Raw genomic sequence first — 27,849 nt, 5'->3', positions numbered from 1 at the left:
TTTTTCTAAGATCAAGCTCATCATTTTTTATAGCACAGTAGTATTCCACCATGACCATATAACATAATTTGTACAGCCATTCTCCAACTGATAGACATTCCTGCAATTTCTAGTTCTTTGCTACACTAAAGAGAACTGCTAAAAAATATTTAGAAGATAAAGGTTTTTTTCCCCCTTTCCCCCAATCATCTTGGAAACAAACCTAATAGTGATATGGGAAAACTGATTGCTTATATCCTTTGATCATTCTTCAATTGAGGAATGACTTGTACTCTTATATAGTTGACAAAGTTTTTTATATACTTAAGATATGAGAATTTTATCTGAGAAATTGTCTATAAAGTTTGCTTAATTTTCTGCTTTCCTTCTGATCTTAGCTACATAAGTTTTATTTGCATAAAAACTTATTAAACGTAATCAAAATTATCTATTTTATACCTCATGCTATCTAAATCTTATTCATTCATAAATTATTCACTTATTTATGTCTAATAAGTCAATATGATGATATACTTGAAAAACTTTTGTTATTTGACATTCTTTAGCCATACCCCCTTTAAAGGTTTCTTGCTTTGAGATTTTATCTATCCTTACTGTGAACTTTCTGAAGTATATTTCTTAAAATGCAGGACATATATTTGACTTTACTCAAACTTTCTATTACTCTTAAGGACATTAGCTTCTCCACAAGGATTGGGCCACTAGATATAGATTGAGAGGGTCAACAAGGAAACAAGGCTAGTGGTCAGAGGTGCTATTATTCCAAGCCATCTGGATACAGAGTCATGGACTTTTTCCACCCATCTAAAAAAAGGGATTGGGGGACAGCTAGGTGGCACAGTGGATAGAACACCAGTCCTGAAGTCAGGAGGACCTGAGTTCAAATTTGACCTCAGACACTTAATACTTCCTAGCTGTGACTCTGGGCAAGTCACTTAACCCCAATTGCCTCAGCAAAAAAAAAAAAAAAAAAAAAAAAAAAAAAAAAAAAAAAAGAGGGCGGGGGGATTGGTAGTAGTATCACTCATCTGGTATATGCTATCCTATGCTTTTCCCTCAGGATGCCTTGCTACTTCATCCTGGCTGGCTTGCCTGTTCCACTGGTGACTAGGAATATGGATATCAGTATTGGTTCTCTTTCTCCACACAGGTTACTCCTCTCAGTGTTGATATCTTTCTCCCAAGGTCTCCAGAGTTTGCCCAACACCAACCAGATCTTCTTTAATGATCAGAATTGAGTCCAGATAATAAGTTTACTCTTTCTGAGAACTGAAATTATTATTTCAGAAAGTCAAATTTACCAAATGTACTACTGTTACATATATATATATATGTTTTAAAAATCAAATACCTAATTAGCTTACTGTCAACTCCGTATCCTCCCACACCCTGCTAACCTTTACTATGTACCAGTTTTGTGATCTGTTTTAAGACCTGGATTGAGAAAGCATTTACTTGCACTAAAGTGTTCCAGTGGTTAATCAAGATACAAAGGTTACCCTGGGTCTCCAAGGCTCTGCCACTGGAATACAAGCTGTGGCAAGACATTCTAAATTGGACAGGATCCAAGTACAGCCTCAGAGACAGGCCTCTGTCTGAAGGCCAAAATAGCTAAATAGGAAGAGATTCTTCACCAGAAAGTTGCCCTACCCCTTTATTTAAGCCAAAGCTAATCATGAATACAAAATTATGAAGGCTTTCAATGTGAAGCAAGGGAGGGAATATATACAAAGGAAAACATTTCCTGGTATTTTTTTCATAAAATTTTTTTATTGATATCTTCTGTTTTATATCAACTAAATATTCCTCTATATCATCTCCCTCCCATAACAATATTTTAAAGAATTTTTTTAAAAATCAGCAAAACAAATTAATATATTTTTGAAATATGAAAATTCATGTACTGAAAATTTTTGATGTTTTTTAAACATCAAAAAAGCATTATCTATGGCCTCCATCTATTCAGGTAGGCAGTGTAATACTCCAATGAATATGACTCTGAACTCTTCGTTTAGGCACTCAAGTGCCCTATGCTAACTTTAATCTAGGGCTTATGGATTTCACAAAACTTCATCTAAATTACTTACCTCTTTTAATATATGTGTGAATTTTGACCTAGGTATAGATTTCTACTGCCACTGTCCAGTTATGAATTCTATTACATGAATCTTGGTGATCAAATCTTATCTCCTTATGCATCATGCTTTATCTTTACTCATGTCTTATATGTTGAAATAACCCTATATTCTTGAAAACTAAACCAATGAAACAATAGTTTTATTGTGTTCTACCAAACTGGAAAGGCTTCAAATTTGGGCTTACTTTGTCTGAGGATCAGCCCAATCAAGTTCAAAAAGTTTATTACCAGGTTCGCTGCAGAATGAATAAGTTTTTACACTTATGGAAAATGTCTTAGCAGCTAATAATTCTGATAAAGGCTTGGTAGCAAATATTTATAAGAAATCAACATAAATGTCTGAGAATTAGTTATTGCTCATAATTAAATGATAAAAAGATATAAATGGGTAGTTTCCAAAAGAATATCTACATGTTCTCAATACCATATGAGTATGCTACAAACCACTAAAAGAAATCAAAATTCAATTCTGAGATTGAATTTTCTACTGCTCAGATATGCAAAACAGGAAAAGATGAAAATGGTAAATGTTGGAAGACAGACACATTAACATATTGTTCATGGAGCTGTGAACTATTCCAACAATTCTGAAAAGCTATTAGGAACTGCAGCCAAAGTCACGAATGGCACATATTCTTTTTTTTTTTTTTTTTTTTTTTTTGATTTATTGAATTAAATACAAAATAAGGAAAAAACAGAATAGAAAAAAAGAAAAACAGAAAAGGAAAATAAAACTAAAAAAAATTGTCATAAGCCCAATAGAACATCAATATATAACAATAAATTTCCATTTCAAGAAAGCATATATTATAATAGAAGAAATTATATTCATAAGTGTACATCTTTTCTTTGCTTTTTTGGTAGGATATTCTTTTGTCCCTCTGCTGTCCACTTTTTACTTTATTCTTTTTTCTCCCTTTCATTCCCCCACCTCCTTCAAGTAGGTAACAGTTAAGCATAGATATATTTACACACATATATACACACATATATTCACACCTATCCACAGACCTCCCCCACATATATATCTACATATACACACATAGACTTACATGCATACTTATCCACATATATTGATACACACATCCACATTTATCCATATGTAAATATGCATCTAAAACAATATTAATATGGTTGACATGATATAGATTTCTCCCTTGATTGAATCTTTGTTTGACTTCATCTCAGATCAATGATTACAAGCTCTACTTTTTTCTAATAAATTCTATTCCTGATCCTTAGAGTGTTTGTGTATATCTTTAATTTCTATCCCTGCTAACTTTTTTATTTCAATTCTGCCCCTTAACTTGCCTTGTAATCACTTAACCTCCTATTACCCATGGATCCCTCTCTTGTCTTCTCCCCTAACCTTTCTTTCATTCTTTATCACATTGCCATTAATCTACACACTTAATCTTACTCAGATTATTCTAAACATCCTTCTGTATCCCATCTTATTCTACGTCACCCTTTATCTCTATCTCCTTAATCTACACAGCTTGAACCACTACAATTACTCTACATATCCCTTCATGGTGTGTGTACACACACACACACACACACACAGAGTTCCCTATTTAAACCATTCCTAATGATGGTTTTCAGAACAATAAGCCCTCTTCCTTTCCCTAATCCTATGTCAGTTCTTCCTCTGTACCTCATTTGTATAACAATTACTATTTTTACCTTTTACTAGACAGTTTTGCTTTTAGAGTCAAATCACACTTAACTCTGCCTCAATCTTTCTTTTAAACTACTCAAGTACGGATGTCAATCTTAAACATATGGTATATATTTCCATGTACAGCACATAAACAATTTCTCCATGTTAAGTTGCTTGAAATTAATCTTTGATATTGGTTCTTATATGTTAATTTTCTATTAAGTTCTGAAAATCTGAAAGTTCAATGAATGTCCATTTTTTTTCTTTCAATATTATGGATAATATTGCTGGAAATGATATTTTTAGGTACAGACTTAGTTCTTTAGATTACTAGTATATATGATTCCAGTATCTACAGTCTTTTATTGTGACTGCTGCTAAGTCCTGTACAATTCTAACTGTAGCTCTACCATATTTTAATTTTTTTTTTTTGCTTGTTTCTTGAAGTTTTCCTTTTTGATCTGGGACTTCAAATTTTGGCAATAATATTCATGTTAGTTTTCTACAAAGGATCTCTTTGAGATGGTGAGTGGTGGTTTATTTCAATTTCTACTTTTCCCTCATGTCCTATCATTCCAAGACAATTTTCTTGGATTATCTCTTGCATTATGGTATTAAGGTTCTTTTTTGGGTCACAGCTTTCAGGTAGTTCAATTATTCTCATATTTTCTCTTCTTGATCTGTTTTCAAGATCTGTTGTTTTTCATGTTTCATATTCTGTTCTATTTTTTATATTTTGTTTTGTTATTTTTTGGTCTCTTAAAACTTCATTGGCTTCCCCTTGCTCAATTCTAATTTTCAAAGAATTACTTCCTTCTTTAAAATTCTATAACTCCTTTTGGAATTGGTTACCTTTTTTCCCATAATCATCTTGTTTTTCTTGGATGGTTTTTATTTTTAGTTTTTTCTCAATCTTTCTCACTTGATTGATCTCTTTTTAAAATTCTTCTATAAATTCTTTCTGGACAGATATTAACATTACTATTTGAGGTAGAAGACTTTTTTTTTTTTTAACTTCATTGTTCTCTACAGATGAACCCCAGTCTTCCCTATTCCCTTAGTAAATTTCTATGGTTGGGCTCTTTCTTCTTTGCCTGTTCATTTTTTTAAAAATAAAAAATATTAGTGTAAGCACCTCTAATTCTGATATGGGGGAGGATGGTGCCTCTAACTTCACTTCAGCTCTCCCCTCTGACCTGAAACCCCAAAACAAAAAGCCAACCTTCTGCAAGTGCTGAAAGGCAGCAGCATTCCTACCCCACTGCCTCTGCCCTCACCAAGTGGGCTGGCTCCTTCTCACTTAAGGCCATCCCTCTGCAACACAACTGGGTCTGATGTTCCTAATCAGCTAAGGTTCACTCAGTCTTCCCAGTCTCAGATGCTCATTCCTGCCCCAACCCCCCTTGTTGTTCCACAGTGAAAGTTTGTGTGGCTCTGCCTGAGGCTCCAGCCAAACCCAGCTAGCTTCCAGGGCTCTTCTTAGCATTTTTGCAGAGCTAAACTAGAGGTGTTTGCACTTCACAGTGTTAATCCCAGTAGGGCCAATTCTGCCCCAAGTATTTTTTTTGTTTTTCACCAGTCTATGTTTGCCTCAAGGCATAAATTTATTCTTTTTGTATGAGAAATCTAGAGAGCTTGAAATTTTCTGACCTACTCTGCCATCTTCCCAAAATTCTCCCAAAGAAGATATTCTTTGACCAAAGGGGAACATAAACAGACATCTACACAAGAGGTCTAAGGAAAGAAAGAAAAGTCCCATATTTTAAAAAAATGTATAACAATACTTTTTATAGTAGCAAAGAACTAGAGGGGAAAAGAGACCTATTAACTAGGGAATGGCTGAAAAAAATTGGTGTATGCAAATATGAAATCTTATTGTAACTTTGAAATGATAAATATGGAGAATTTAAAGAAATATGGGAAGATGAATGTGAAGCAAAATAAGTAATATTAGAATAATTTACAAAATGACCACAATAATGTAAAGGAAAGCCACATTAAAAGACTTCAGAATTATAATCAATATGGTAACATAACTTCAAAAGACTGATGATGAAACATGATTTCTGTTTCTCAATAGAGAGAGTAGAATAAAGGTGTGGAATAAAACCAGCATTTTTGCACAAGGTCAATATGTTGCTTTGCTTTGTGGGAGTGCATTTATTAGGACTTATAGAATGAGTGAGAGTCCTCAAAAAGTGACAATATTTTTTCTTTTTAATAATGATTTTTCTTTTAATTTAGCTACATAAGGAACTGGAAACTGAGTGAATGCTCATCAGTTGGGAAATGACTGAATAAGTTATGTGAATTTTATGGAATGTTATTGTTCTATAAGAAACAATCTGCAGGATGGTTTCAGAAAGACCTGTAGAGACTTACATGAACTAATGCTATGAGAAGTGAGTAGAACCAAGAATACTGTACACGGTAACAACAAGATTATGTGATGATCAACTGTAATGGACTTGGCTCTTTTCAACAGTGAGCTGATTCAGGTCAATTCTAATAAATTTGTGATGGAGAGAGCTACAGTCCAGTTGCTTCTCACTCCATCTTCTTCCAAGATCATAATCTTTAACTGGAAGACACTGAAAAAGCCATTTATGCTCTCCATTGTCTTTGGTTTCCTATTTACGATTTCAGAATTTCTAGATATATGTTAATCACTAAAGATGAGAATTGTTCCAAAACCACAACTGTTCCTATTGTAGAAAAGTGTTGGTAATTTACTTAAAAAAAAAAAAAAAAAAAAACTATAAACCACAAAAGGAACAAGAAATTTTTAACATTTAGCCTCAAGAACTGGGTAGCCAGGAAGACAAAAATTCACATGCATACTTGCCAATTTAAATAACTTAAATGAATATTTAGCAGTCCTATAAAAGCACCATTCAATAACACACTAGAGCAGAAATAAATATTCTAGATATTCATATTATATTGATCAAAATTTGAAAAAAAAATCCAAGGTAACAATGCCAGGAATAAAGCAAAAAACTAAGAAATATTCTGGGCAACAATTTTTTATCATGAATTATTGTTTCTTTTAGAGACTGGGGAAATAGAGAGGAAAACCATCTACAAATATAGATGGTTCAAGTTTAATCATTTTTCAGTCATGTCCTATTCTTTGTGATCTTATTTGAGGTTTTTTTTTTTTGTTTTTTTTTGCAAAGATACTGGAGTAGTTGGCCATTTCCTTCTCTAGATCACTTTACAGATTAAGAACTGAAGCAAATAGGGTGAGGTGACATGCCTAGTGTCACATAGCTAGTAGGTGTGTGAAGCCAGATTTAAACTCAAAAATAAGTTTACCTGATTCCAAGCCTAGTGTTTTATCCAAAGGCTTCTTAAAGTTTTCCCACTCACAACCCCTTTTTGCCCAAGAAACTTTTAAGTGGTCCTGGAAATATATACACAAATCAAACATTTACTGATAATGAATCATAATTTTGCACCCCCCACATTCAACTGAGTTCCCTTATTGGGTCACAAACCACAATTTAAAAAGCTAGCCTTTATCCTACATTAATAAAATTATTTTTCAATTAAAAAATAAAGTAAATTTTCTTTGAATCTTCATTATATTGTTAAGGACAAACAGAATCTTAACAAATTGTCAATGCATCCTAAGAGATCCTAAGAGTTTAGATAAGATAACTTCTGAGACCCTTTTCAGCTTTGACACTCTAGGATGCTGATTTCTTCCAAAAACAAATGAGTCTCTAACTTTAATGGGGCAAGCAAATCCTAGTGCTCCTATATTTGTTCAGAAAAGAAAAAAAGCACCAAAACTCATGATTTTGATGAAGTTTCTGATACCATTTCTCTTCATTGAAAAGTTTAGCAATCCACAGTCATTCATGGTAGTCATTCCATTCACTTAAAATGAGTAATAAACCTCAAAACTAAGGCAATGATCATCCTGACAAGAAGTTTTGTTTGATACAACATTCTTATATAGATGGTTTTTACTTTCACTGAAGACAAAAATTAACAAATTACATCAATATGGGCAATGGGCATGCTGGCAGTTGTGTAATCAAGAATTTCTGTAATTTCATGAAAAGCACAATAGGTCAAGATTCCATCAGTGAGAATGACTTGTTTTCGTAAAGTACATTCACCTTTTCTGATAACACAAAAACATTCATATCTTCTGTATGGGTTTTGAGAGAGACATTCTTTAACATTTATTACAAATATATACAAAAGTACACATAACAATATATATAATGAATATATTATTAAACATATAGTTAAATATATTACTAAGTGAATGAATATGTAAGTATATTTAAGAACATGATTTAGTGTGTATGCATATAATTCTTAACTCCATTTAAAATGATATTTTTTATTAACATTTTTAATTTTTTTAATGTAATTTATTTCAGTGAACAAAAAATACATTTTCCTTTTAACTTCATTTGCTACAAAAATCTGGATTCTCCCAGTCTAATAGGCTAGGAAAACTGCTTTTATATCAAGTTACCGGATAGATTTTTTTAAAGGTTACTCAAGAAAAATACAGTTTTTAAGGAACTAATGACAATGCTGCAGCATGAGTGATTGTTGCAAACCATATAAGGGGTTTATATCTATATCTGCCATATAAGGGGCAGATAAAGAGAAAGAAAATAGAATATGGAATACAACAGGGTGCCCATCAGACCCTAGAAAGGTGACAAAATGTTTTTTACTATTCTCATTTTACATCAAGTATTTTCATTTAATTTTCAGTTTTATGAAGATAGTCTATGTAATTAAGCATCATAATTAAACACTGTAGAACTATATCCTAGTACTATTGAGTCATCAGTGGTTCAGTGGTTTAGTGGAAAGAAAGTAAGCACATTTTTAGCAGATTGGTAAGATCTTGAAGATTCTGACAGAGAGGAGATGGACTAGAGGTACAAAATGTGATATGCAGCCAAAATGTTGATTTGTCCTCATCAACTATATATCTTTGTTTCAAAGGAGTCCTCTACTAGGGAGGATGAAATTAAGGAATTGTGATAGAAATGGAAATAAGGGGAGCACGAATAAAACTTTCAAAAATATTACAGAAAGGGATACAAATAAGGTAATTTGTCAGCATACTGTTAATATATATTTTAAAAAAATTTTTGTAAAGGAAATTCAGTTTTTATAAAACCTATCTTGTTTTCCTTTGAATACTGAAATATGAAAGCTGATGATTATTAAATTTTCATTTTGAGAATATTTTTAAAAGAAAGTTATTTTCAGAATGAAATTTTCTCAAGTACTTTAAACTTTGGCATTCTGCTCCTTTAATTCAAGAGAATGCATCTGTTAAGGAAAGTGATCACTGGGCTACAAAAAAAAAAAAATCAACAAAACATGTTTTAAAATGTTATACTACAATTACTGATTATTGATACTACAATTACAAAAACCATTTTGTTTCTATTAAGCATTAAAAGTTCCCAACCCCACCTTTTATTGTCTTACCTGTTTAGGTTGCTCTAATATTTGAAGATAGGGACCATCTGCTAAAAAAACAGAAACAAAACAAAAAACAGAAACCAAAATAAGAAAGTAATTGTAAGATTTCTCAAATTTAGCACAAAACATAAAACAAACGAAAGTAAACATATTACCAACACAGGCTTTGATATTATATTTTCTATTTTATTCTACTCTAATTGGGTCATTATCTTCATTCCCTCCAGATTCCCAGATTTTGCTCCCAGAACTTTGTAAGAACAACTTTGGATTTATTCAGATTTAAGTCTCTACCACATTCCTAGACAGTCATATCACCCAGTTTGTACTCTTCTCCCCTTTCTAATTCTTCTTCATGTACATTTTTAAGAATAAAGGACTGTGTTGCTTGCTGCTATCTGTATTTTCAGTCCTTAACAAAATGTATATAGCACGTGTTAAACATTGAATTCATTTAAAACAAAAATTCCTTGAAAATGTAATTTAGTCTCTTTTTATATATTTAATGTTTCCTGATTTCAGTAACATTTCTTTACCAAATTTAACAGCACCCACAGGAATACTGGGGCCACATGATAAATTTACAAGGCAGGGGTTGAATTTGTGTTTTGTTTTTTTTTATTCTAGCATGAACCTTAGATATCTACCCTTTCCCAAGTAAAAATTCAAGAAAGTATAAAATTTCCTAAGAAGAAACAAAGAAAATGTCACATTAGATTTCATGAGTCAAGAGCTTTGTAATTTTGCTAGTATTATCTATTAAAAGTTCCCCATGGAAAATCACATGTCTTCCTTACATTCCAAAATTCAATGGAATTTATGTTTAGTGATAATAGTGAAATAAGGAAAAAAATAAAACAATAAGTAAATAGTTTCCTGTAGACCTTATTCTTTACTCTGTGTGTGTATGTGTGTGCATGTGTGTATGTGTGTGTGTGTATAAAAGATATCCCAAAAGGTTTAGCAAAAGTTAAGCTAATAATGCTTATAATTGCACTAAGATTTTTTGGGAAGTAGATGAAAGATCTGTATGAGTATCTTAGTCTAGTATAATTCTTCCACAATTTAGAATTCAATATAAAATCAGACTCCGTTGATAAATTGTTTGGTTTTGTTGAGTTGCTTTCTCCTTCTGTTTTCTAATCCTTTCGTATCAGGGTTGGCTCATTTACCAGCTAAGGGGGAAGAGATATATTTGGAAATAAAAACAAGAGAGCCATAAATTTTTTGTTAAGGAACTCTGTATAATATTTATCTATTAGAGAAAGGGTGAGAGCTAGTAATGCCATAAGGCTTTTGCTGGAAATAAATCTGATCTCACTGTCTTACAACAGGGATGGGCAGCAGAAAGGATGAACTATGAAAGCCTTTGTAATTGGAAAACTTTCTTTAAAATGCAATAGACTTCAAGATGATAACTTCTTTCATTGAAAATGTTTCTTTCACAATACTTTAGTCCTGTTTTCTTCTTTTTGCCTCACCAACAATGAGAGGAGAAACAACAATCCTATTATTCTACTCACAGAACAATTTGGTGAGGGCAAGCCAAGTATATTTGGGAGTATAAGCAAGATTCCCCTTAGAACAGGGCTTATTAATTCCCTTTGGGAGTCTAGGGAAGTCTACGAACTTCTCAGTATGATGTTTTTTTTAGTGCATAATTTAAGGAAATGCTAATGTTTGATTACAGATTAATGAAAATAAAGATGTAATTTTTTTTTTCCCCATCCAAGTTCATGGACTTTCTGAACTCTCCGCCTGGTTGCTTAGGAAGGATAAGATTGTGAATTCTAGGTTAAGAAATACGACTTTATCATGACTATACATTTTGTTTCAGATTTTGTTTTTCTTGCCTTCTCACTAAGTGAGGGAGGGGAAAAAGAAAAGGAGAAAATCTGGAACTAAAAAAAAGGATAAGAAATTCTTTATGCTTAAAAAAAAAAAAATAGAACCCCCTCCTGTAGATGATTCATAGTAGGCAATAAGAAGGGATAACTAAGTGGTGCAATGGATAGAGTGCTGGGCCTAGAGTTAGGAAGATTAATATTCCTAAATTCAAATTTGACCTCAGACACTTAACTGGCAAGCCACTTATTCCCGTTTCTTTCAGTTTTCTCATATGTATAAAGAGCTAAAGAAGAAAAATATAAACTACTCCAACATCTTTGCCAAGAAAGCCCCAAATGGGGACATGAAGAACTGGACAAGACTGAAAATCGACTGAACAAACTGTAACAACAAAGAACTTACAATATTTCTATGCCCACGTTTGAGGTTCATAGCTGGGCCTGTCCTTTTTAAGCTTCCCTCATATATATCTGCCTTCATTATGGGGCAAGTATTATTTAGCAGGTAAGATCTGAAAAAGGAGGCCATTGTAACCTTTCAAGTATAGGAGATCTAATAGGATCAAAAAACAAGTGAGGCATTTTTCTAGATCCTTCCAAATGACTTTCTCCAAAACTGTAGTTTTGGATCTAAACTCCCCCTTACTCCTACCTCTACCTATTTCCCTTTCTGGAAATATGAATCTTCTTTCCAGCTTGTCTCTCAGAAAAAGGAAAAGACAGGGAAAACAAAATGGCAGGATATGAATTTCATACTCTCTCATCTTTCTTTTTTCAGTTGCTTACTTGGGTGATTATCACTCAAGTTTTCATTGAGCTCAAGCTTCCTGCTACTAACTACCTTTGGCAGGTCCCTGAATATACTCACATTCTTTATCTCTTTCATCCCTATCTCTCCCCCTGTCTTTCTCTTATCTCTTTGTGATACTTTCATCTCTTTCTGTTGCTCTCCCTCTGTCTCTCTTTCTCTCCTCACCTCTCCCCATCACTGTCTCAATGTGTTTCTCTAATCTCTCCTGTCTCTATTTCTATCTCCTTTTCTCTAAATCCCTCATTCCTTCAGTATGACAAAACTCAGGTGTGAGGGAGGAAAACAATCTGAACTACGTCATACTAAGGCAAGTTAATCTCCCTTCTTTACCCCCAGATCTCCTTCCAAGAATGTTTGCATTTCAAGAGAGGATATTTATGCAACAAAAATGAATAACTAGGTAATATCTAAGAAATCTTTCAGGAGGAAGAGCTATTTTCTCCCAGTCTCTGAAGTCAAAAGATGTAGGTCAACCCTCCCCACTCCACCCCCCATCCCAGGACAGAGGGCAGGCAGTCTTTGTGGTCCTCCAGTGCTATCCTATACCCAAAGGAGAGAAAAACAGCTACTATCTCTCCTTTTGCTCCCAGCCCCACCAGCTTTATGCCTACAACTCTGGCTGACATGAGGTGTTTGACTTCTGATCCTCCTGGAAAAAGGAAGAGATCTAGCTATCTGGGTGATCTTCTGTGAAATATTTTGGCATTACTGAGGAAGACCTAGGGGAGCTTCCTCGTAGGTATGTGGAGCAGTGAATAGAGCCCTGGGCTTAGAAGGAGGAAGACTTAAATTCAAATCTAGCATTAGACATTCACTTACTAGCTGTGTGACTTTAAGAAGGCACTTTACCTTCATAGGCCTTCATTTTTCTCAATTGTAAAATGAGGATGATAATAATAATACCTACATCCCAGGGTCATTGTGAAGAGAAAAATAAAGATATCTATAAAATGCTTTGCAAGCTTTAAAGCTATAATGCTAGCTATCATGACTGTTGCTCTACCTTCTAGATCATGGATGACCATTTATATGTGTGCTTAGATGAACACATAATTGTGTAATGGGCTGAAACTGAGCAAATGTACTTGGACAGTCAAGCACTTAAGGCTAATTACTTATTGGACATTATTCTATTAGCATATGCTTAGAAAATGGCCTGCCTCACTATTCTGTGCTGGCTTGATCTGTTGGTGTATAAAGAGATTTGGAGGAGGGATTAGAGGGTGGAGTAAGACAAGCGAGTGTGACTGCTGGCAGAGTGAGGAAGAGGAGATTTCTGTGTCCATTACTCTCATTTCAACCAAGAATAAAGATCAAGGATTTTTGCTTGTTCTTACTCTGGCTGATTCTAAAGTATCCAGGGTGTTAATTCAGTCCCTACATAATAGAATGAACATCTCTCTGGGAGTCAAAAATCTTGAATCTTCCACTTGTTATTCCTGTGACCTCAGACAATTAGCTCATATGGTATGCAGATGGAGAGGGAGAAAACTCAGGGAATCAATGATCCCATAAAAATGATTTTCCCTCCTGTCAACAAAGTCTATAGGCTCTACAATAGATTTTTTATAAAAGAAGACTCTGAGGTTAGATTTGAATTTAGAAATATTAATCTTCCTGACTCCAGGCCCAGCCCTCTATCCATTGCACCACTTAGTTGCCCCTTCTTAGTGCCTAGTATGAATCATCTACAGGAGGGGTTCTATTCTTGGGAAAGAAACCTCAGCTCCAGTGGGGAATTTTCATCTCCCCAACATTGTGGTAAGTCCAGTATCTGAGCAAATGAATATTGAGCCTGTACTGATAAGAGACACCAGGCTCAACTGTGCTGCCAAGAGGTGGCCCTGGGCAAAAAGAAACCAGAACACAACCTCCTGGTGAGGGCAGAAGCAGTGGGGGTAGGGATGCTACTGGCTATGGGTTCTATGGGAGAGCAGAGTTCTTGGTTTCAGTTCCATGCCAGAAGGAAGAGCTGAAAGAGGACCTAAGGCCAGAGAATACCCTGGGACTAGTTAATCACAATAACAATTTGCTAAAAGTTAAAAAAAAAAAAAAAAATGATCAGGCAAAGACCGACCAACCGACCAAACCATAGAAAGTTACTCCTGGAATAGAAAAAACCAGGGTTCATCTTTAGAGGAGGATACTGAAGCCAAAAAAAAAAAAAAAAAAAAAAAGGCTCTCTTATCCCAAAGAGTAATGTCAAAAAGAATTCATAAGAAAACTTTAAAAATAAAATGAGAAAGTGAGGGAAAAAATAAGAACAAAGAAAAACAAGATTATGAAAAGAAAGTCAGCCAACTAGAAAAGGAAATCCAAAATCTTAAGGAAGAAAATGATTACTTGAAAATTAGAACTGAGTAGGAAGAAGCCAGCAATGTTATGAGACAAAGAAATAACAAAATATAAAAATGAAAAAATAGAAGAGACTGTGAAACATCTCATTAAAAAAATAACTGATTGGGAGAACAGATCAAGAAGAGAAAACATAAGAATAAATAGACCCACTCAAAGCTTTGATTAAAAAAAGAATCACAATATAATAATGCAAGTAACAACTTTTTAAAATTGTCCTGAAGTGTAAGAACAAGAGGAGAAAGCATAGGAAAAAAATTCACCGATCACTACCTGAAAGAGATATTATGAGGAAAATCTACAGGAATACCAAAGCCAAATTCTGAAACCCTAAAGAAAATATTATAGGCACCATGAAAAAAAATTCAAAATATGGCAGAACCACAATTAGAATCATACAAAACCTAAAAGCAGCTACATTAAAAGACAGCAGGTGAAGGAAGACTATATGTTGAAAAGCAAAAGAACTGGGGTTGCAACCAAAAATATTACACCCAGTTCTGAACAACAGCAACACTAACAAATAGACATTCAATGAGTTATAAGACTTTTAAGATTTTGCTGTAAAAAGACTTGAACTCAATGGAAAATTTGACATAAAAGAACCAAAAGAAATATAAAGTAAATATCAAAGACTAATTAAAAGAGACCCAAGAAGAACAAACTGTTTATGTTTTATGTGTGAAAATATAAACCATATGTCTAAGACTGTCACATTGCCATTAGTAATTGGGTAGTTTGAAAGAAAAATTGGATGGAGATATGATATGATTGGATGGAGTATGATATGATCCCTAAAAGCAAAATCATATGGTAAACAATAGAGAAAAAAGAATAATCACCTAATGTAAATGAAAATGTATCTCTAAAAGACTCTAAAAGGATTCTAAATTCAGATAGAATCAGAAGGGCAAGGGGAAAAGATCAGGGGAGAGGACAAGGGAGGGATCCTAGAGGAGTGGGGGTGGGGATAACAGGAGGACAAGGTAGCAGGTAAGGCAGAGGAGTGAGATGGGATAGGAAATAAGAGATATACACAAAATTAAATAAAGATTAGGAGTAGAATTTATTATGTAGAAAAACCAGGGATAGTAATCATGATCTCAGATAAAGTTAAAGCTAAAATATATTTAATCAAAAGAGAAAAAGAGGGAAACTACACTATATATTAGTCATGTTAATCAATATTATTTTAGACTATTTAAAATAAATAATACATTATAAGACTGGAATATTGCTGTGGTGTAGGAAATAATAAATTAATGGAGTTAGACAAATATGGAAAGACTTGGATTTATGTAGAAAGATGTTATCCACCTTTAGAGAAATAGAGGACAAGCAAGTGTAGTACAGTCTTACATAGATGCATATGAATATATATGTGTATGATTATAGATCTCTGTATGTATGTTATGTGTGTGTGTATCCACATTATAGTTTTCTTAGGGGGTGTGGCGGGGAGAGGAGGGAGAAAGGAGGAAAAAAGAAATAAAGCAAAAAGTGAACCTCAGAGAACAAAAGAAAAGCTACAAAGAAGCAAAGAAAAGGAAAGCTTTGAGTACAATGTGTAGTAATTATTATATAGGTTTTCTTGAAATAGAAATTTATTTATTATTATATATTTTGAATTTTCTCTTATGTTCTGCTATGCACAAGGCAACTTATTTTCTTTTCCTATTTTATATTTAGTTCTAAAATTAATTTATTATTTTTTTAAATGAAGGAATGAAAAAAAAAAAAACATTTGTCAGCAGCTTCATCCATGTGTTTTGCCCCACTGTACCTAGCTCTGCTGAGTACTAGAGATACAGACAGAAGATATATGACAATTTCTGCTTTCAAGGAGATTGGGAAAGACAATATTTAAAAGAGAGGCCGACTGAAGGGCAGATAGTAAGGTCCAAAAGTCTTAAAGATGCAACTGTGAAGGAATGATAAAGATTAAGAGGTCTTGGGTTATGATGGTAGTTAGAAAGGCTTAGTTAGTTAAGTTAGTCAAGTCAAGAAAACCATTTCATAATATTAAATCCTTGAAGAGATCAAATTCAAAATGCAAGCTGGTCTGAAAAGTTCCTGATTATGGTCCAAATCAGACTAAAATGCTAGATGGCACAAGTGGATTGAGCACTGAGCCTCAAGTCAAGAAGACCTAAGTTTAAATCCAGCCTCAGACACTCACTAACTGTGTGAACTAAACTCCTTTGCCTCAATTTCCTCAACTGTAAAATGGATTTAATAATAATACCTACCTCTCAGGGTTGTTGCAAAGATCAAATGAGATAAGATTTGTAAAGCACTTAGCATAGTGACTAATACATAGTAGGTCTATTATATATGCTTATTCCCTAATGAAAAATATTCAACAAAATAAAATTTTAAAATGCTAATTTGCCATTTTTAAAAATTATTATGCCCCAGCAGTGATTGTATACTTATTTAAAGAACTAAAGATCAATGCTGCAAACATCTATAGAAATGAATGCTCTTTATGGTGTCCCATCATCATTAATTACATTGAATTCAAGCTCTAGCTTTTGCTTCTATTTCATATTTCAAGGATTTGTGGTTTTATCCATATGGTTACTTTCTCTTTCAATGCACAGTGTAAACTCTTCATGCCTTAATAGCCCATTTCATGAATTGTTATGTATCACCTGGTGACCTTCCCTTTGATGATCCTCTCAAATTCAGTTGGTCCTCAAACAAGAGATATGGTCACAAGCTTTATACCTTAAGCATTTTTATTTTGGCATGACCTATTAAGGTTGAAGCTTCCCAGACTCTTGAGAACATAGGCTACTTTCATTTCACAAGAAGGCATCAGAGTAGGTCAGAAGTGCTTTTACTTAAAAAGCAAATAAATTATCTTTTTTTTAAATATGAAAATGAGGCCACTGGTTCATTAGGTCTCAATGAGCTTTCCCAAAAATTCAAAGGGAATTTTACTAATCTATCGACCTTCTTTAATTTAACTGATCTTATGGCCAGTGGTACTACTGGCTGACAACGAGGAGCAAAGCACAAAGCCAAGTCACTAGAATGATGGCAATGGCTATCTTTGGAATACCAAGGTACTAATCCAATGACACAATTTAATAATCATGACCATTGTCCCGCTCAATCTTTAGTGATCAAAAGGTGAATGACCATCCAGATGTAGTAGAAAGATCACTGATCTTGGATTCAGAAAACCTTGGTTCAAGCTCTAGTTAAGACTCTTAGGATTTTTCTTTCTTTGAAAGACCTTCAAAATTAGCACAATACATTGCCTGCTGACATACAGTGAGTGCTTAATAAATGGTTATTGATTGATTGGTACTGTGGAAAGAATAGTGACTCTAGAGTCAAAAGCCCTGCATTCAAACTCTCTTGCTAATACTATCTGAGTGATCTTGAGCAAATCACTTAACTCTGCTGGCCCTCAGTTTTCTCATCTATAAAATGGATGATATTATACTAGCTAGCCTCTGAAGTCCCTTTTAACGCTAGACCTATGAAGCCTATCTATTTTCATATTTTTACTTGGAAAAACTAAGGTCTTCCTCAGTAATGCCAAAAACTAAGACCCACATAAATCAAGCAACTTGTTCAATCACAGAAGTAAGTAAATAGCAGTGCTAATTAATATTGAGTGGGAGGTAGGAGAAAGAGCATTAGATCTATAGTCAGATGACATGGATTTGAATCTAGCCTCTACTACTTACTACCTGTATGACTTTGAATCCCGCCTCTTTGGACCTCTCCCATATCTTTGTGACCCTGGACAAGTCAACCTTTGAGCCTCAGTTTCTTCACCTGTAAAAGGGAGATAATACTATTTACACTACCTACCACTGAGAACCATATAAACAGGAATGAGTTATGGTTGGAGGGAATTACTCTACCAACATTTACACACAGTAACTTATTAAATGATAAGACAATGGCTTACACATGACATGCACTTAATGAATATATGCTGAAGTGAATGTTAATAAATTATAGTCCTATAGTTTAGGGAGGGGGATGAGTCATAAATCAATCATATTTTGTCTTCTTTCCCTACACATTTTCTTAAAGAGAGCAAGTCTGAAATGGGACTAAAAAGAATAGAATCATTATCTTGTGACTGATATAGATTTTCATCTCCGGAATTCAAGCTGGCTTCACTTTGACTTTTTAATTATCATCCTTTATTCTGTTTGCATTATAATATCTCTTCAACCATTTAAAGTAACTGCTATCTATCTTCTAGGTTTAATGTATTTCTCTTATCTATTGATCTCTTCTGGTCAAAAAAAATCCATTGATCATGAGATAGACTTTCCTTCTATATCATGGCTATCAAATACAATACGACTTGATATTTTTAGTGGTTCTCTTCTCTCAAATAAACAGAAACACCTGATGAAACTTAACCTAATAGAAAATAGAAAAATGCTAACTGACACAAAAATTTCAATCCCAATCACTTTTATATGATAAAACAAGACCCAAAACAAAGCAAAGAAAAATAAAGCAATGGAAGAAAAAAAATGAATCCATATGACCAAAATAACTGACGTTTACATATCAAAAGGAATTACTGACAACAAAAATTGAGATCTATTTTCTACAAGAGAATCTCTCACAGCTGGTTGGTTGTTCAATGTCAGCAGAATGTTGGGCTATGCTTGTGAAATACAGTAGGCATGATATTCTTCCCATTGCACTCAAATTAAAATTTATAATTTTTTAAAATGTGAGAATGTAATTTTGCTTATATAAAATTTCTTTCCCTCAGATAAAAACAAGAGAGTACTTTGGATACATTATTGAATTATAAATAAGCCCTTAAATTGACATTCTAAGTGATTTATGGCTTAAAGTAGATTTAGTTTTATTTCTTCACTGCCAGAAATGAATCTGGAAAAATGACAAAGAGGAAAACAGTTGAAAAGTAAAGTGTAATTATTTCTTGTGGTTACATTACTGAAATAAGTTATAAGAGAAGTCCTCTGATAATGAATGAACTTGAAGTATATCAAGTTTCAACAGGGAGAGAAAGGGAATAACTTTGCATGTTTTGCATAAAACATTAGTATGGTATCTTTTATCTTTGTTCCCCTACCAATTCAACCCCTCAATTTTTTTCTCTTTTAGCTTTAATGCAGAAATTATGAATAGCTTTGTAAAAATTAAGGAATCTAACATAGGAGGGGGCATAGGGTGAAAACAATTTACATAGCAAGAACTGAACTTTTGAAATAAAATGCTTTAAGAATTGAAAACATGCTAATTATTGTTTTGCTTCTGAAGTGACATAATCATTCTGCCAAAATAGCATATCTACCAAGAAAAACATTTTTCTGTAAGAGGAAAACAATATTAATAAAGCACAGTGCTTATGAAAACACCTGTGCAAAAATCTAACAGTCAAAATGTAAGCAGCAGGAAGAGTAAACTCTAGTAGCTTCTTATACCCTCTCCAGGATCACCCACCCTTTCAAAACTTTTGATACCTTATTCTTCCCCACTTATTCTGAGTTCCAGTGACATTAATCTCTTTGCTAATTTTCTAATCTCTGGAAGAGACAGTGGGCCTGAGGACTTTGTGCAACTCTGCCTCATTTAAACACATCTATGCTTGAGTCAAAAAAACATCAAACTCCAAACACAGCACTCCTAGCATTTTCCCTAGCTGCTTCCCATGCCTGCAATTCTCTCCCTTATTCCTGGCTTCCCTGGCTTCTTTCCAGGTTAAAATCCATCCTTCTACCAAAAAACTTTCTCAGGCCTTCTTTATCTGTGTCTACTCCCTCATCAATTAAAAATTTATGCTCGCTCTGCATGAAATTTTGTAGGCATTTTCAAAAGTCAAATTTCTATTCCATAATGATGAAAAAGTTAATAAGGAAGAGTAATCTGGAAAATGGAGATTTTTCAGCTATAGTTTGGTTTTGGAAAAAAAAAATTTCTACTATAGGCAAAGTATTTTGTAAAACAGGAAACTCTGAAAACAAAGTATTTGCTGAGATGACTCTTTTGATACCTCCATACTATACTAATTTTATCTTTTCCCCTTTGTCTAACTTAACAATTAAAAGCACAGTGGGAAAAACTCAATCCTGTGATGTCTGCTATTACTACACAAAGGCATTAATGGAATGAAGACAGATCTTCAGGGCAGATACTGAAATTTCAATAAAGCACTGACACCAGGAAAATAGTAAAATATGTCAAAATCGGAATCACAAATTTCACAGGAAGCCCAGAAGCCACCAAGAAAGTAAAGAGATTCATTTGTACACAGGAAACTGAACTAGGGTTTAACCTGGGCAAAATCTCACAAGATCTCAGCTCTGTCTGGTACCTTATATTGTTTTGTTGGGCCGAGAGCTAACAACTCAGAAACATACCCATCAGATAGCAGAAAGTGGAGGAAAAATCTGGCATCTTTTTGCCATTATAGCCATGAAAATACTGTAGAACAGAATTTGGAAAAGTTTGTGAAACTTTTTTAAAAAGAGAGAGAAAAAGAGAAATGTTCTCTGGAGAAGTATCTAGTAGACAAGAATGTTACCAGCTTAAATAAGAGTACAAAATTGGAGAAACAAATGACTTGAAAATACTTTATAAATGATGTGGCCTCAAACTTAATCTCAGTGGACATTTTAAGAAGTAATAATTACAAATTATCTCAACTAATTTCTTAAAACACCATTTCAATCCAGTGAAGAGCATATGAAAAAAGTCTTATCTCAAAAGATAATCCTGTCAGAAAGAAAGAAATTAAATGGGAGGAGGCAGAAGTGACTAAAGAAGATTTGGAATTAGAAGCAAATTGGTAGAAATTTGAAAATCTAGCACAAATTTGAATTAGGTAGTACTGATTTGAAAGGTTAGGTCACAGAAGAGATAATAAAAGATAAATTATAATCTGACTACTACAAAGGAGTAAGATTTTCTCATAGGGATGGCTTTCTAGAAATCCTGTGCATTCAAGGAATCGGAGGGAGGATTAGCTACAGGCAAAGATGGGAATTATGTCAATATTGGCCTTAACACCAAATGATTGGGAGAAAAGGAAAATGGTGATTCTGTTGAAGGCATAGTTAACAGCACAATTAAATACAAATTAATCTTTTTTTAGAAAAAGCTTGAGAAACAAAGCTGAAAAGAAATTGGAGCTAGAAGGAAGAAGGGAAGGTGATCTGGGTCCAGAGGGCATCCAAGGCACAAAACCATGGGCTAACAGAGAACATTCATAACCATGATTATGTGTACTATGGGTTAATATAGTTGATGCACTTTTATTCAGGTCAATTTTGGCAAAAATGCTCTGAATCATTAGTGTTTGAATAAGCTGGTTCTATTTCAAGCAAATCCCTGAATTTCTAAAGCAGAGTACTTGAGGGACACCTAAAAAGAAAGAAGGAAGGAAGGAAGGGAGGAAGAAGGGAAAGGAAAGGAAAGAGGGAAAGGAAAAGAAAGGGAAAGAAAAAAAGAAAGGAAGGAAGAAAAGGAAAAGAGAGAGAAAAGGGGAAAGGGAAGAACAGGAAAAAGAGAAGGAAAGGGGAAAGGGAAGGAAGAAAATAACCACAGTTCTCAAATAAGCTTAACCCTACAGAGGAAGAAGGATGTCTTACCTGTTGGCAATGGTATGTCTGCTGGAAGTAATCCTGAACTATTAAGAATTGCATTTATCCCAATGTTATAAGGTTCCATTTGAAACATCTGAAATAAAAGTTATTTAAAAATAAATTAAACCACTATTTCTCTTAGTATGTCTTAAAAATTTAAGTTTGAAGTATCTAAAATACTGTACTAATAGATGTATATATATTTTTTGAAACACCAAACAATACAAAAACTTGTGAAAAACATATTTTTTAATTTCCTAAGGACCATGCAGGTAATATCTATCATGCAGTACTCTCTTATTTCTATGTCTAGCCTTCTTCTTAAGGGTTGGATTCTTTTTGAAATGATGTGGAATAGCAAGGTGAAAACTCAGAATGACCCTGGGTTGAAGTCAAAAGATCAGAGATCTCAGCTTGGCTGCATATTTAAAAGAAATGACCTCTCTAGAGGAGCTACACATTCAGCTAGACAAGACTGAAGGGAAGAGCCAACCCAGGGTCGCCACACAATCCAAAGTTTCCCTGGTAAGGAAAGGAAGGAATCAATATTGGATCAGCCTCATTAGCTAGCTACTATCCTTAAGGTAAGTTGCTGATTTTTAGGAAATATGAAGTACTGATTCCAGAATTTAGAAAAAAAAAAGAAAAAAAAGAAAAAGAAAATGTACATACTCCTAAATACACACCTTCAAGGGGCCCTCCCCCTCAAGAGAAGAAAGATAAGGAAATGCTCCACCCTTGTTGCTAGTGAGGGTAAAGATGCCCACATAAGAGCCACTTTCAAAATGAATGTCTCCCCAGCAGTTTTTGGAGGGCCAACCATCTTTTATTGATAAAAAGATTTCCTGTGTTTAGGCAGGAAAACATGGTTTTAAACCAAGCAGAATAATCCTTATACATGGGTTAGGGTTCACCTTTAATTGTCAAAGCAGCATATTAAAAGTGAAAGGTAAAACCAAGGTGCCTAAATTCTGAGTAGCCAAATGTCTGTCACATCACAATCAAAGAAGGCACTCCTGGGCCTACCCCATTTCCCCACTTTAAAAAAATCGTTAAATCTGTGAAAGGTAATTTTCACTTTTAACAGGATAAACTATTATTTTTTTAATACATCACAGAGAGGATAAATTTAGAGTAATCTCAGAGGGAAGGCATTAAAATTAAGGTTTATCCTACACACACATACACCCCCACACACACCCGTGGACATCTCCATTAGACAAGGAGTTCCTTGAAGGTATGGAATATCTTTTTGTTGCATCCTCAGCAATTAGATGTTTGTTGACTGTCTGATTAAACACAGTACTTTTAAGAAAAACTGTATTCTTTTTTTTTTTTAATACAAACCAGAGTAAGAGAGTTCATTTTGCTTTTCTGGAAAATGAATTTATGAGGCCTTCTTTGATTTGCTTTTTGACATTGTTTTCTGTCTGGTTTCATTCCTGGTTTTGCTACTTACTGGATAAACATGCTTCTGATTATTCCTTTTCTCATTTGTATATGGAAGACTCTAGTTCTTTATAGTGTCATTACAAGGACCAAATGAGATAAAGTTATAAAATTAGAGATATAAGGAAGTATTTATAAAAATGGGGTAAGGGAATCTTCAATGAGTTGTGTGTGTATATATGTTTTAATTAGCACTGGAATAAATTACCTACTTTATAGGTTATATTAATTTATTATTACTAATTCAAATCATTACTTTTAAATTCCAGGGCTTCTACTCTTAAAGAAACTAACTTGTAACTGGTTTTGAATTGAATGGTAGAAAAGCTGGGCCACATTAGACATAATAAAAACTAAATTATGAGCTGGCCATTATAAAGAAATAGAAATTAACTTTATATGGGGAGTAGATATAGGAAAAAGAAAGTAAGTATTGTTCTTGTTGAGTTGTTTCAGTCATGCCCAACTCTTTGTGATCCCATTTGGAGTTTTCTTGGGGTTACTGCAATAGTTTGCCATTTCTTTCTCCAGATCACTTTACAGAAAAGAAAACTGAGGCAAAGTTAAGTGACTTGCCCCGAGTGACATAACTAGTGTCTGAGGCCAGATTTTAAATTCAGGAAGATGAGTTTTCCTAATTCCAGGCAGGCACTCTAGCCACTATGCCACCTAGCCTTATACAGAGGCTAGTATGTGCCAGACAATGTATTAAACACTTTATAATTATTATTCCATTTGTTCCTCACAACAACTCTGGGAGGTAGATGCTATGATGATCCCCATTTTACAGTTGAGGAAACTGAAGCAGATAGAGGTAAAAATGACTTGGCCAGGATCATATCGCTAAGGGGAGGGAGGGAGAAAAATATGCAATACAAGGTTTTGCAAGGGTAAATGTTGAAAACTATCTGTGCATGTATTTTGAAAAATAAAAAGCTACTATAAATAAATAAATACGTTTGAACTCAGACCTTCCTGTCTCCAGGCCCAGCTCTCTCTCCATTGTCATCTGACTCCTTCTTTTACTGCATCATAATAGAAATTTATATGTGCAATAATTTAGAAGACATGAATTTGCCTTTGTAGTATGCATTAATTCTTACAGTCTTCTATATTTTACTCCTCTGAATATATTCTAGGGTACAGAGATTCTAGGTTGCTCCCTACTCTTAAACATTCCATCTTTTCACCCCATATCCTGTTCATGTTCTCCTCCACACATCCCCTTTCTTGTAGTTTGTGGCTTTCTTCAAGACTCAGCACAAGGGCCATTAGATGATGCAGTACCAATTCTGAAGTCAGGAGGACCTGAGTTCAAATATGACCTCAGCCACTTAACACTTCCTAACTGTGTGACCCGGGACAAGTCACTTAACCCTGGTTGCCTCACCCACCCCCCTCCCCAAATAAATAATTAAAGAAAAGAGCACAAATCCCACTTTCTTCAAGAGACCTTTTCCCATTTACCTTATTACTAGTGCCTTCCATCTGAGATGACCTGCCATTTATATCATACAAACATATCACAACTCTTGAGACACCCTAGATATCTTGCACATTTCCCCTCATTCCACAACTCTCCCCATCCCACCCCTCCACCTCACCAGCTAGGACATAGTAAACAATTACTAAATGCTTGTAGACCCCCTGCGTGTAGACACATTTCCACTGGACTTAGTCATTAACAGTACTGACTTTTATTTTATTTTTAATAAGCCAATATGAATTCTTTAAACATAATTAAGAAAACTGTTTTGATACTATCATTCCAGCACTTACTTGTTCATGCATTCTCAAAATGTAATGATCCTCTTCTGCCATTCTGGAACTGAAAGGAAGAAATGAAAGGATTTCGGAAGTGAGAAAGGAAAAGCATCCCTCCCTCCCTGTCTTCTTCAAAATGGACATGGTTTTCTTTGGGAACTTAAGAAAGCCTCCTTTTGGGGACTTAAATCCTTTTTGATAACATGGGGAATAAAAAGGCAAAAACTTTCAAAATTATCCAACAAAAATGAACCAGATTATTTTTTTTAAACATCAGTTAAGTAGCATTTATTAAACAACTACTATGTGCAAAGCACTGTGGTAAACACCAGGGATATAAAGGCAAAAACAAAAACAAGCTCTCAAGAAGCTCACAAGATAATGGGGCAGACGATATAAAAATAATAACCTTGGGGGTAGTTTCAGAAAGAAGTTAGTTAAGTTGTCCTGGAAATGTCTTCTTAGGGAAGATGTGATTTTAACTTAGACATGAAGTCAGGGAAACTAAAAGATAGAGATGACTGGGGAGGGACAGTAATAAAAATACCCAGACTCAGGAGATGGAGTGTCTTGTATAAGGAAAAGAAAGAAGGCAGGTTTTATTACATCTACAAATTAAAAAAATAGGAAGGAGTGAAGCTGAAGATAACACTGGTAAAAGTTTATTCTATTGAAGTAAGCTGCTTCTTATAACTTCCATATTGATATTCGATAATCTTGATAGCAATAAAGCCTATTTTTAAAAGTATAACTAAGAGCTAATGGTCAAAGTTCATAGACACATAGATTTAAGCCTAAAAGAGACTTTTCAGGCAACTAGTTCAAATCCCTCCTTTTATAGTTGATGCCCAGAGAAATTAAGTGACTTATCTAAAGTCACCCAGATGGTAAAAATCTGACTCAAGAGTTTGATTCCAAAGGCAGCACTTTTCCATCTGCTTCAATACATACCAGAGGGTTAGAGTCTACAGGTCTCAGCATATCTTCTACTTGCTGAAGTCCTGTTAATATGCCAGTGCCATTAGCATTTTGTGAATGAGAGAGAATCTCATTCACAAAATGTTAACTGAATAATCATTGTTATGATCATCTGAACTCATTTTATTTCATCCCATTTTTCATTCAATTTTGCCCTCTGTTGTGAAAAATTAAGCTTATAAACCCTGTTCTTAAAAAAAATTAAAAATTAAAGTAAATTTAAAATGAATGAATACATGAATAAAACCCTGTTCTTGCAGCATATTAAGACTGGCTTATTGCCTGCCAAGTTTTACTCTTTTCCTGAATTCAAATCAAGAGCTAATTATTTCCTTAACTGCCCTATACAGCAAGGGGGCTAGATGTTTTAGATGATATCAAGAAATCCTCTCCTCCTCCAGAAATATTGAGTACATATCAATTATTGACTGAATGACTGCCTGACCTATCTCTAAATTAGAAAGTTCTATACAGTCTTATTTCCTACTACTCTCAGCTATGTACCCTCTACTTTTTAAGTAGTGTCCTATATTTTCCAATTATATATAAAAACAATTTTTGACATTAATTTTTTTTAAAGACTATGGACATTTTTATTGCTTTCTCTGGATAATTCCAAGTTGCTTTCCAAAATGGATGTATCATTTCATAGCTCAACCAACAAAATATTCATTTACCTATTTTCCCACATTCCCTCCAACTTTGACTTTCCATTTGTGGTCCTTTTTTCTTTTTGTATTTAAAGCTTTTTTATTTTCAAAACATATGCATAGTTTTTAGCATTTACCCTTGCAAAACCTCGTGTTCCAATTTTTATTCCCCTCTCTTTTCCCCATCTCCTTCCCTAAAAGGTAAGTAATCCAATATATGTTAAATATGTGCAATTCTTCTATACATATTTCCATAATTATCATGCTGTATAAGAAAAATCAGATGAAAAAGGAAAATCATGAGAAAGAAAATAAAATGTAAGAAAACAACAACAAAAAGTGAAAATACTATGTTGTAATCTGCACTCAGTCCCTACAATCCTCTCTCTGGGTACAGATGGCTCTCTTCATCACAAGATCATTGGAATTAGCCTAAATCACCTCACTGTTGAAAAGAGTCATGTCACATAAATTTTTTTTTACCCAGAGTCACACATGTAAAAAAAAAGAAGATGGAATTCAGAGGTACTTACACTCCAATTTTAGTTATTACACTGCTATGTATTACAATACATAGTTATTACATAGCTGGGCTGCCTTGTAATATAGAGTGGTAAACTTTCAGTTAAACAAACATTTGGGGCACCCATTGGGCTTCTTAAAAATGGGTTCCCAGTAAGCTGCTATAAATCTGATTGATATTCTGGAGTATCATGCAACCCAATTAATTTCATATATGCCATCAGAATTATTATTATATTACTTCTACTAAATGTGTTGAGTTTCTATGATGTGTTAAACATTCTACAAAGCACAAAATTTAGAGGCAGCCCTTGACATAGAGTATTGGCTTTGAGTCATCAAGAACTGATTTCAAGTCTTGCCTCAGAGAGTTTTTAGCTATTATCACGGACAAGTCATTTGACTTGACAAGTCATTTAAATTTGATTTCCTCATCAATAAAATGAGAAATGAGGGATTAAACTCAATGGTTTCTAAGGTTCCTTCAAGATCTAAAGTGTGTGTGTGTGTGTGTATAGGAAAAAGGACAGAGACAGAGAGACAAAGAGACAGAGAAAGAGACACAGAGAGAAAGAGAAAGAGAGAGAGAGAGAGAGAGAG

The 27,849-nt window shown here is 34.0% G+C and overlaps 1 protein-coding gene across 3 annotated transcripts in view; it reads right to left on the bottom strand.

Annotated features, from left to right (window-relative positions):
- The window catches only part of NFKB1 (nuclear factor kappa B subunit 1), a 159,312-nt gene that overhangs the window by 100,652 nt on the left and 30,811 nt on the right, over positions 1-27,849 (bottom strand). The window contains exons 2-4 of one of the 3 annotated variants that reach the window (XM_012552019.3): positions 25,115-25,163; positions 21,893-21,980; positions 9,279-9,319 (exon numbers count right to left, since the gene is read on the bottom strand). In XM_012552019.3, coding sequence (XP_012407473.1) covers positions 9,279-9,319; positions 21,893-21,980; positions 25,115-25,156 — 171 coding nt within the window. In that variant the 5' untranslated portion in view covers positions 25,157-25,163. Of the gene's footprint in view, positions 1-9,278; positions 9,320-17,992; positions 18,772-21,892; positions 21,981-25,114; positions 25,164-27,849 lie in introns of those variants that run through there. The other 2 variants (XM_012552021.3, XM_031942311.1) reach the window with 2 other exon arrangements.

This window comes from Sarcophilus harrisii, chromosome 6 (assembly GCF_902635505.1).
Source record: "Sarcophilus harrisii chromosome 6, mSarHar1.11, whole genome shotgun sequence".
Classification (NCBI taxonomy): Eukaryota; Metazoa; Chordata; class Mammalia; order Dasyuromorphia; family Dasyuridae; genus Sarcophilus; species Sarcophilus harrisii.
The sequence above is the reverse complement of the archived record's forward strand: the minus strand, read 5'-3'. Positions and strand labels throughout refer to the sequence as shown.